This window comes from Zeus faber, assembly GCF_960531495.2.
Source record: "Zeus faber genome assembly, chromosome: 5".
Lineage (NCBI taxonomy): Eukaryota > Metazoa > Chordata > Actinopteri > Zeiformes > Zeidae > Zeus > Zeus faber.
Window position 1 is genome coordinate 27,981,150 of NC_137192.1, and position 11,754 is coordinate 27,992,903.

An 11,754-nucleotide genomic window follows, 5' to 3' on the forward strand; every position below is an offset into this window, starting at 1 on the left:
CCCCGACCAAAGTAACCCCAAGTAACACAAGCATGTCTTTTTTCAACCATAAATTTGTTTCATTTTTAGGTTTTTAATAATACAACTACTTTACCCATGAGGCAATTACATGAAGATACATTAAAACAATGGCGCAGAATTGTAGTTTTTGTAGTTTCTAGCATTCGTGTTGACGGTAATGTTTGAAACATTGAAGAAATAATGTATATAATAATTTGTTTTTGCTCCTGTCGATGCTACAAGTCGGTACGATATCAACCTTGTTTTAAGAAAAACATGTTTTGTTTGTGACGTCATGGAGAATACACGACCCATAATCCTAAGTGTAACAGCGACGTCTCTGATCGGTGCCGCTCGCTGTTACCAGGGAAATGTTTACCGCACTGGCTGATGGGTGAAGAGGCGCACAAATGTTGCTATTATATCCAGTTAAATTGCATCTATGAATGAAATTCATACTGAGGGTATGAATATATATCCCTATTCTCACCCAACCTTGGATTTAATAGACCATTCAGAGAAAAAGCTGAAGCTGTATCCTGCTTTTATTTCGTGCTGGTCAGAACAAAACTTAAACCCATGCATTTTACATTTGAATACATCCACCCCCACCTCCTGTGGGGGTGTACTTACGTCAGGTTACTTTTATTTTTATTTTACGTATCTGAACCCCCCTTCCCCACGGCAATCAGCTTAATCGCCATTAATCAGGAAGGACCTCAACCAGTTTGCATCAAAAATAAAAGCCTTGTTGCAGAACACAGAGTTCTTTCTTTTCACCCCAATCGACTCCAAATTCAACAGGTGCCATTTGTCCTCTAGCACTACCATCTAGTGGTCAAGTAGGCGAACACACACCACATTAAATCAACATGTCGGGTGTGTGTTATTGTGTGCAAGCTACATTCTTTCTCAATAAGTAACCAGCAGCCTCCAAAAATGCGAACGTTAATGTCACCGTGAATCTATGTTATTTCTTAAGCCCAATTCAACCAATACTATTACCGAGGAAGGTCGAGAGGGGAATTGTTTTCTCCCTTGCAATGGCTGTGCACAGTGAAGGCTTTGCCTTCAAACGGCCTTGTCCGTGTGAGGGGAACGCCCCAAGTCGTTCAAAGGGGCCGTGTTAACGCGGTGTTCAACGTTTTCTTTTCTTTTTCTGTTTTCTCTTGAGACCAACACACGTGGCGTATTCACGCGGACGCCAAACCAGACGCGTGGGCTCCGGTCCGCGTTCCACGCAGCGGAGCCGTGCGGCTTCCAAGCAGAGACCGAAAACCCGGAATGACCGAGTTCCGAGTTGAACCTCGAACGCAGCGTCGCTCTGACACAGATGCACGTGAATGCAACAAATAATACAAATACCAACAAATACACACATCTGCTACAACGTTTAATATACGTTTACCCAATCTGTGAAAATGACCACAATGAAAATACAGTACTTGTAAAAAAAAAAAAAGTTGTTACGTTCAACCAACTCGTCCATAAACCGGTTGTGTCGTCACTAAAATGAGAGGGTGACGTCACGACCGACGGACCGCTGAGAGGGGAAGGGCTGACGAACCAAGATGGCGGCCCACGGTGAAGCAGGAAAGAGGCTGCGATATAAATAAAAGCGGTTCGGCGAGCGATTTGGAGAGAGCCGTCCTCGGAAGAAGTTGCCATTTTGGAATTCGGGAATACGGGACGGAGGAGATACCGGTACGCGAGCCTTTTGTTTTATGCCGCCGGATCGTTTTTACAGGGGCGGCGGCGGCGGCGGCGTTGAGACACAGGTGAACTAGTACCGACAGGCCAGCAAGCTGGCAGCTAGCTTAACCCCCTTTAAACTAACTTAACTGTGGATTCATATCACATGATCGGTAATCAGAGCCCGTAGCCTAGACTTCCTGTTTAGCTTGTTGCTTATTAGCGATAACATTATTGAACTTGTTGATGAGCGCTCACTAAGCTCAGTCAAATCCATGAAAAATATACCAAGTCAACATACAGTCCATCTAGGGACAGGCGTTCTTCAAACCCGGTTTTCACGGCAGCGTCACGTCAACACAAGCCATCAACGATGGAAGTATTGCGACTAAAACGCTGACGACACGCAGCGAAACTGAAAACAAAACAACAACAAAAAATGCCAGCGTACAATAAACCTATAAAGCAAGAAATAGAAAAACGGCGTAAACGATTCCCACTGTCAAAAGTAGGAAATGGTGCCGATGTGCACATACTGTGTGTACCAGGGTGGAGAACAAAATGCTTATAAGCAATATAATATCTACAGCATTCCGAAAGATTAGGGGTTTTTTTTTGAACGTCCCCCTGTCCGACTCAGGTCGAGCCAGGCAGTAAAGACCGCAATGATTAGATCACTGGCACGATAAAAAGCGCAGCTTGCGATATCACTGATAACAAGTCATCGTGTTATTTAATGGTCCACAATTTACTCATCGTTTTCAAGCAACAATCATGTTGTTCTTTGGCAGCTGTTGGGTTTTCTGTCTTACACCCAAGGTTGAGGATTTTTTTTTTTTCTCTCCAAGATTCACGAGGTTTACTTGTCACATACATACACACACGTTCGTACATACAGTATATGCGGTGAAATGTCTTTGCAACGCACCCGGAGATTATGCACAATGGTTTCTTAACCGAACATAATAGCTAACCTAATAACTACCGAGCAACTAATTGAAACTAACTGATTCCTAAAACGTAATGCAGTTAGTGAATAGAATAATATAAATAAAATAAAACATGACTCAAAAAGGTAATACAGAGTAGGGGAACAAAATAGAAGTAAAGGGAATAGAGTTATGTATCTGGGATAGGCTTTTTGTATATACGGATATGTGCAGTAAAAATGTGCAGTAGTTGTGCAAACATTTGCCTGCAAGAAGTACCGAAGTCCCAATACACAAAATTCCCAGGCCATGGCAGGTATCAAAGATAAACATTTCAATGTCCTGCTTTTGTTTTTTTAAACATAGACATGTCGGATATTTTTAATGAAGAAACAGGGATCACATGTCAATCACTTTGCTTTATTGACCCCAACCCCATGATCCAAGTCTGTTAATCAGTGAGAGTAATCGATTGGATCAGGATAGTGGGTCGGCTAGGAAGTGGTATTTTTCCATCGCTACTTGAAATGTTATACTGAGTTAACTGTACACCATATTTGTTTGGTAGCAAACCCTGCTATGGTAAATAAACACAAGTTGTATTTCTGAATGATCAATAAGTAATCTAAGGTTAAACAAATCAGTCCCAGCCGAAGCTTTGGGCCTTCACAGTAACAGCAGACTGAGGCACGGTCTTGAACATGAACAGTAGCTTCTCTGTGTTGGTAATACTGTTCATTGTGACGGGGCTTGACCAACTTCACAGGGAAATCAGTGGAATGAACAGTTCTAATGGCATTAAAAAAAAATAACATTTATCCAAAGTACAGGTTGTACAGTTCCCCTGTACAAATTTGATAAAATTCCTCTACATTTGGACTAAATGTATAATGGACTCGCTGACTAAAATACGGTGCATTAATAAGGCCCGAGCTTTGATTTAGACTGCTTGGGTCAACCATTTCATGATGATGAATCTATATAAGCTGACTTCAGTGAACGCCTCACATGCAATCAACCCGTTTAAAGTGCTGATTAAAAAAAAATATATATATATAAATAATAATTGATGTCCTATCTAGGCTTGGGTGATCGTGCTAAATTCCAATTGATGATCGCTGGGGGGCAGTGATTGACGAGGAAACAAAGGAATCTGTATGTACGCATGTCCTTCGATTATTTCGACAACCGTTCATGGTGGTCTTGGTGCAATTTTGACACACGACATGTGTGATATTAATAAACTTTGAATAAACAGCGAACAAGCCAACAGGGGGCGGGGCTTCAGGGCTCTGCAACTTGAGTCAAAAAGAGTGTCTTTCCCCGGTGCATGACTTTAACCGGCCGTTTCATCTTCCAACGTGGAACACAGGACTAAATCGACGGCATTTTGTGGTGCCATTATAATGTCTTAAAGTTTTACGCTTTGAACTGGCATGCGTGTCTTTCCCCGGTGTGGGACTTTAACCGGCAGTTTCATCTTCCATCATTTTGAACGGGCATGCTCAATGCCGTTAATGCTTTGAAGCACTGAATCAGTGACGTTTTGTTAACTTGTGCCATTCAAACGTCTTAAATGTCTGATACATTTTGAACGGGCATGCATTGCATTAGAAAGTCTTAAATTTTGAGCGGGCATGCACTAGTCAGACAAAATGAAAGGGAAACTGTGTGAAAAATGATCTGCTGCAGATAAGTGAGGATTGCTATCTATCAGAGACGGGATTTAGGAGACCCTGATATATAATCATAGGATGCTTTGGGATACTTTTATTATTCATCTGGTTTTATCTTGTGTTTTTTGTGGATGTACGGGAACTGGTAGTTTCACTTGTTTGATCCTAAGTGTTTCTTTTTCATTCCTTCTATCTTTTCAGAGTCTCTAAATGGCTGCGAGGAAGTCTGGATCGGAAAACTACAACAATGGTGAATAGTCTTTTTAATTCCATTTTAATTTCACAGCTGTTCATTCATTATTAATTATTCACTTATTTGCTTTGTTTTTCCTGATTTAAATGCTTTATTGTTGAAATCAGTGGTGCACCTAGAATAGTTTCAATGTAGTAGGAGCCCCACAAGGCCATTGAAATTCTTGGGGTGGCACCATCACTCTGCCTATTTAATGCCTAGTTATAGGGATTCTCCAGTCCACATTAATACTCTAGTACTCTACATTGCATCCGTTAGCAGATTCTTTTGGTATCTTAGCATCACTCCGTTTAACGTCAGTCTTCATCAGCAAAGCCTTTTTATAAGCCACTCAAAAACTAAAGTACAAAGTAATCATTTTTATCTTATAACTCAAAAATGCAGTTTGGCTGTGTTGTTTTTGGTCAATGTCTCAATAGAATGACATTCATATCCAAAATATTAAAAAAAAAAAAAAAGGATGTTTGGTTGTAGTTTTGGGGGTGCCATTTTTAGCCATTTTTTTATCGGCATCTTTTGTTTTGCGTTTAGGACCCATCAGCTACCTTGATGACGTTCCCTTCAAAATCAATGACAAGTTCCGCTGCCCTGCCAAGGTGGGGCTGCCTGTTGGCTTCTGCCTGCCAGACTGTGGCTCCATACTTGCGGACATGCAGGTTTGTGTGACCAATGGATGTTAATGGTTTGGCGGACAGTTACTCAAATATTGACATATTAACATGTAGATAATAAAATAATATAAGAATCCCAGAAAAACATTCTGTTTGAGTATGAATAAGGTCTGGTTATGTTTCATCTTAAATAAGTTTGACAATTTCCTCAATTGTACCCTCTCTCTTTGATTGTTTTGTTTTCCCTCCCCGTGGCGTCTGCAGTACGACTTCTCCCTCGAGAGGAGGAGTGTGCGATGGGGAGTAGAGTTGGCGGAGGCCCGGGCAGCCGAGGCCAGAGCAGAGGAGGCAGCTGTGGCGGCCAAACAGGAGGCGGAGAGCAGGGAGCGCTCCAACCAAGCGCAGGAGGTCGACGGCGGGGGAGGAAAGCGGCCCGTGCCAACGGCAGAGGACCACGACCCTCCACCCCCGGCACTCAACCCCGTTCTAGCGGGATTGAGCCATAATGCCATCCTAACCCCCCTCCCAGCCCCCAGCCTGGGCCCCAGGAAGACGCAGCCCAGCACCCCACTGCATAGTCTTAACCTGGCTGACTTTGAGCGGGAGGAGGACCCTTTTGACAAGCTGGAGCTCAAGACATTGGACGATAAGGAGGAACTCCGCAGCATCCTCCAGAGCCAGCCACAGCCCCAGCCCCAGCCCCAGCCTTCCTCCTCCGTATCCCCACCGGAGCCCGCCCACCTACAGCCAGGTTCACGCGGTGGCAGCCCCTCCCCACCGAGCATCGGCCAGCCTTTGACCGCCGGCCCCCCGGCCAAAGTGGGCTTCGCTCATAAACCCAACGGGCTTGTTTCCTTGCTGGACATTGATAGAGTGCGGGGGCCAGGGAGAGCTGGGCTGGATTCAGAGGATCGGCCTTGTAACATCCGCTCTCTCACCTTCCCCAAGCTGTCGGACCACGGAGACAATGATCCCCCGCCAGGGTACAGCCCGCTGCCGGTCCCCGCTTCCCAGCAGAACCTAGCTAACTGCAGCCCGCCAGCGATCCCCAACACCCACGTCATCGTTGCACCAGACCCACCAAGCCATTCAAGGAACGGAGCACCAAAACAGGTACCTCATATTCTGTACATGTGTGCTGATGAAATGTTTTATTATCACTAACTAACCCCAAGACAATCAATATCAGAACATACCAATTAAATGGTTTAACATTTTTACTTTTTAACCTCAGGCGAACTCTGCGGCTGGGATGGGCGGGCTGCCGTGCGGAGGGGCTCTGCTCAGTCTGAGTCCTAGTGAGCGCCAGTGTGTGGAAACCATCGTGGGCATGGGCTACTCCTACGAGGGAGTCCTGCGGGCCATGCAGAGACAAGGGCAGAACGTGGAGCAGGTCGGATCCCCACTCTATCCATCAAAGGCGGAAAAGCAATGAATCCTATTGCCCGTGTTGTGGCCGTGCTTAAAATTAAAGATGGTTTTTTTTGTTGTTTTTTGTTTTTTTCTTTCTCTTTTGTAAATGTGAACAGAGCAGTAATAAAACAAATCCCCAAAATATCGCATTTCTTTGAAACTATAATAAATACCGGGATCGCAATGACAGCTGGTTTCGGAGTGACAAATTGTGGTTAAAAAAAATCCCCCACAAAAACGCCGTTTTTTACAAAACTTGGGCTCAAGGAAGCATATCAAATCAATGAACGCAACAGGCTGTTTTAAAATGGCAGCTTCGGTCTACATTTGTGTGCACATTATTTTCGTATTACTTTAAATGATCTTAGAAATTCATAATATTATATCGTTATAATTCATAATATTCGTTATGAAACAATGTTATTTTTGTAAATGTATTGATAATTTTATCATCCTGACACACAAAAAACCTGAACCCATTCTGTACCCCAGGTGCTGGATTATTTGTTTGTTCATGGACGTCTGTGCGAGCGGGGCTTTGATGCCAGTGCTGTTGAAGAGTGTCTGGAGATGTACCAGTGTTCAGAGGAAAAGGTGCGTTTTGTTTTTTGTTCCAAAAATGTGTGGGCAGCTATGGCTTAAGAAATTATCACACAAATTCAAACCAGTTCAGTTTTTAGCCCTCAAAAGAGTGTGTTTACTTGATTACTGAAAATCAGGGTAGTGCAATGATTCCATTGAAGCATTTACATGCATTGGGTTATTCTATAAAGTTTGTCCATCAGATGTTTTTTATTTATTTTTTTGACTTCAGATGTTTGCATGCCTAAGTAAGTCTGTAAATCAGGTAAAGGTGTTCATATCATCGGTGCTGATAAATGCACTCGAAACCGTTTTAATCATTACTTTTAAGTCTGAAGTAGGCCTTCCTGTTTACTACTTTTTACGGTAGAAGTCCACCAGACGTGTCGGCGCAGAGTATGGGTGCAGCGTGGTTTTCCACCGGCCACATGGTGAAGCGTCCCCCGACGTGTCGATATTGTTGTAGAAAGAGGAGGAGTATTGAAAATCAACAGCGATTTAAACGTTTGTTTTTTTTAACACACAGTTTGATAATACGGTGACGCGGGGTCGGAGTCGACTACACAGACACCACGAAGGAGACGCAGATGCAACCGCCGTGTAAAGCAGAAGCTGGTTTTATTGCCGGCTGCCGGGCTGGGGCGGCCGGTCAGAAAATAACAACCTGGGGTGGGCCCGTTTACAAAAACATTTCTACGTAGTTTTATCTCATGTTTCTGTAGAGAAGGGTCGCGTAGCTGCACGCAGTTGAGAAAGGAGAAAAAAAATAAAAATAAAACTTCTCGCGCAAAAATAGAGGATTGCCGCGCGGACCCGGCGGGCTGAGGTGCCGGGTGGAGTCGCAGCAGTGCATTTAGGGAGTGTGCACTCACGGCGCGCTGCGCAAACGCTTCTGGTGGACTTCTACCGTTGGTAAAGAATATAAGAATGTTTTGATATCAGTAAATACAGTCTAAGAGGGGCACTCTAAGGGGGGGGGGGGGGGGGGGCACTTTTTGGGATGAATTCATGCGACAAGCGTCACTTTCCAGGCCTTGCAGTTCCTCGAGCTGATGTCGAGGTTTGGCGAGATGGGCTTTGAGCGGGACGCCATCAAGGAGGTGCTGCTGGTCCACAACAACGACCAGGACAAGGCTCTGGAGGACCTGATGGCCCGTGCCACCGCCAGCTGAGCCCGTGCCCCCGCCTCCCTTCCCCTGCTCAGCCCCCCTCGCCTTCTGCCCCGCCCTGTCACACCAGGCCCGGCCCCCGTCTCGCCTGTGGACGCTTGGGACACGGCTGCGCTTCCCTCTCTGTGCTTAATTTCTAAAATACTGTGTGCCTATAGCGGAGGAGGCGATAGAGTAAGAATAGTTGACGGTGTTGGACTTATTTTCTAAGAAGGATGGGACTGGTTTCCACAGTTGGTACTGCTCACATACTAGGAATGGGTTGTGGGACAATTTGAATTGGAGACTCTCAGAAGCTTCTTAAGTTTTGTCCCGTTCAGCCTGCACTTTCAGAGGTACGGCTGACTGCGGGGCGGAACCGCGGGGACGCCGCCAGGAGGAACCCGGGGGCCAGTTGAAACGACGGGAGAACGGGTTTCGGACGGTGACTCTCCCGAGTGAACTCAACTGCCATCTTCCACCGCTCGGTGCGGATCCCGTACCTACAGGGCGGAGGGGATCCGGGGGGAGCGGTTTGGGGGGAGGGGTGCCTGAGGAGCCTCAAACGTACTCTAAAATTCACAGAACACCACCGTCACCAGACAGAGAACCGACTCCCAAGATGTGCCCTCTCTGTTTTGGCGCCTGGAACCTGGCTGTATTCTCTCTGTCTTGACCCCCCTCCCCACCCACACAAACACACACACAGATCATTCTGAGCGATTTTTTTGCTTTCTGTTTTAGGAACTGCATAACAGATCCATAAAGGAACCACAAATCTAAACGTATAACTGCTATCGCTCTCCCAGTGAGCAACCTGCACTGGAAAACATTGACAGAGTAAAACTGGGGCCGTGATGATACTTCCTCTGCAGAAAATATTAGTATGTCCCAACGCATACCTTTTCAGGCACTGGTGGGTCATATTCTGCACAGGCGCACACATTTTATAGATTATTTACTTATTTAAAAATAGTACACTGACACTTTGGGTAAAAAGAAAAAAAAAAAAAAAGAAAAGTTCAAATCTGTATAAGGCGTGAAAATACAGAATTATAAAGTTGGAGCTTTTGATTGTCATGGGTTTCTGTCGACTGTAAAGAGTCCGGAGAAAACGTCAAATTTGTGAGGTGTGGGTTGGTGTGCTGCCACACGACAGTGCAATAGAAAACATTTCATCTTGTGTGACTGTTGACGGCACTCTTCAGCCTCAGTGCATGTGGTGCAAGCCTCGTTTAGACAGAGAGCAGGAAACCCACAAGAAGAGGACGCGGGGCGGAGAGGTTGCAGTTTTATCCCGTTGTTTGTTTTCGCGCCATCTCATCTAACCTGACAATGATTTTTAGTTATTTGTCGCGTCCACATTCTGATCCATGTTTCTTAAAGTTATTTTCTCACATATGATGTGAACTGATTATCCATGTTGACTGGAGTTTCTTTGCCTTCCATTTATTATTACAATTTAAAAGTCAAACTTTCCGCAATTGGTTTGTGGTTTTTGATGTTGCTGTCCTTGACCTCGCACCCCGCCCCTCATTCTCAGGCCGCCGTTTGGTGGCTCCGATGGTCGGGAATTGCTTGGTGCTGACAGAGATTGCAAGAAATCTGCAGTCGCTGTAGTTCACTAGTGCTCGTCGCGCGCTGGTTAAACCAACTGAGGGCTGTTCCTCAGCTTCTTGACCAAAAGGTGATAAACATTTCCTGATAACAAAATAATTTGTTTTTCTTAAGTGATCTCAGCGTGTACCCGTGAGACAACCCTCAACGTCGGTCAGTCGATGTAAGTGCGCTGCATTCAAATGATGGAGAGCTGACCTCCATTGTCGGCCTTAATCCAGTGGTTCTCAAACTTTTCTTTTGGTAGTGTACGATCTAAGATCTTTTTTCAGCTGAGTTCCCCCATCACTGTCATTGGGAGAAGGAAAAAATAAATAAAATTAACAAATGATGTACTTTATGTGCATAATATGTGTTTTATATATATATATATATATATATATATATAAACCATTTTTGTGTGTGTGTGTTATAATGTTTTTTTTGTTGTTTTTGTTTTTTTGGGTTTTTTTTTTTGAAATACCCCTCGGTATGAATACCCTCATTTGAGAAACACTGCCTTAATCCATGCCTTGCCTCCCCTGAACTTAACAGTAAAACACTAATCATTGTGATGAAAACAATGCATTGAGATGTAACTGTAGTAATCCCTCTGCTGTGGTTGGACGCCATACATCTGAGGAATGCAGGCAGTTTTGTTGGGTGTGTTAGAGGTGGTATGCAGCATTTATACGGTATCTCCTACTACACCCCACTCTGGTCATAAGCGGTCACGTTCTTCAAGTTCCTGAAACCTGATCTGAGAACCATTCACTGTCCTGAGACGTTTGGAAATGACGCATGATTAAATTTCAACGGCGTGAATAACTCAGCCCGTGTTCGTACTGAATATATGACACGGGAGCCGTGTAAGAATAGGAAGAGCACGCCCCTGGTGCTTGAAGGTTCCACCAGAAAATAACAATTATGAAAGCGCATTGTTCTTCCCGGTATTGTTAATGAGCTAGAAACCTCTGATGGTGTCTGCTTGTCAGCAAAAAAACAGAAAGCAACCCCTACAATAGAGACGAAGCCTTTATTTGTCCTTTAGCGCAAGCGCTTTCATGGAGCCGACCCCATGGAGCTGAGGAAATCCTCTCTCAGACGGAGCTATCGCTCACGGATCGTCGCGGCCCCCGTCATCTTTGTGGCTTTTCTATTTCAGTAGCGGGGGCCTGCGCTCCGTTACAATCCACGTCTCTCTTTTTGAGGCGGTGACAATCATAATGGCTGCCTGTTTGGATCGGTCACCCGTGGCCAATTTTTTCAAGGTATATGTAATAACTTGTTTATTGCCTTAACTATATCGATGAAGGTAAATTGACCAGCAGCCCATTCATCCCCGGAGGTGTTTTAACCATCGCAATGTTAGGACCAACTGGCAATATTCCATTAGCAACATAGGAAACAATAAGTATTCAACTGTACAATATACAATAAACCATTGAGTCTCTTGTCAAAATTTCAAAAACTTTATTAACAGGAGATTGAGCGTGCATGCGGAGTCGATTATTTATCAATTTCATTCATCCCTGGGAGGGAAATTCATGTAATATATATATATATATATATATATGTGTGTGTGTACACACACAAACACACACTGTCTTCCTTTGCAGAGGTCTGGTCACGCAACAAAACTCTTTCATTTCTGTTGCGTCACGAGTGGTGATGCGAGACGCACGAGCGACTCGTTCGGAGCGAACGACTCGTTCTTCGAGTTCGACCAAAAACGCTTATTCACGCTTGAATTCCCCGGTGAATCGCGTGCGTCACTCACACGTTGCATTTCTCCGCCGAAATAAATGTCTTCGCTGGCCTGAGGAGCAGGCACCGGGAGGCACCGGGAGTCGC

At 44.7% G+C, this 11,754-nt stretch overlaps 1 protein-coding gene across 5 annotated transcripts; it reads left to right on the forward strand.

The window, feature by feature from the left end:
• Positions 1 to 1,566: 1,566 nt before the first annotated feature.
• On the forward strand, positions 1,567 to 9,783 carry ubap1 (ubiquitin associated protein 1). Of its 5 annotated transcripts, none has more exons than XM_080001524.1 (8): positions 1,567 to 1,778; positions 3,704 to 3,776; positions 4,499 to 4,547; positions 5,082 to 5,206; positions 5,426 to 6,274; positions 6,396 to 6,554; positions 7,067 to 7,168; positions 8,188 to 9,783. In XM_080001524.1, exons 3-8 carry the CDS (start codon positions 4,508 to 4,510, stop codon positions 8,326 to 8,328), a joined length of 1,416 nt encoding a protein of 471 aa, XP_079857650.1. In that variant the 5' UTR covers positions 1,567 to 1,778; positions 3,704 to 3,776; positions 4,499 to 4,507; the 3' UTR covers positions 8,329 to 9,783. The 5 variants fall into 5 exon arrangements, with proteins under 5 accessions (XP_079857650.1, XP_079857648.1, XP_079857649.1 ...); XM_080001522.1 differs by having other exon boundaries at positions 1,567 to 1,704; XM_080001523.1 differs by lacking the exon at positions 3,704 to 3,776.
• The last annotated feature ends 1,971 nt before the right edge of the window (positions 9,784 to 11,754 follow it).

Coding starts and splice junctions, on each gene's coding strand:
- ubap1 (XM_080001524.1), top strand. CDS start 4,508: ATGGCTGCGAGGAAGTCTGGATCGGAAAACTACAACAATG. Junction 5,207..5,425: donor CCATACTTGCGGACATGCAG/GTTTGTGTGACC, acceptor TGGCGTCTGCAG/TACGACTTCTCCCTCGAGAG. Junction 7,169..8,187: donor ACCAGTGTTCAGAGGAAAAG/GTGCGTTTTGTT, acceptor GTCACTTTCCAG/GCCTTGCAGTTCCTCGAGCT.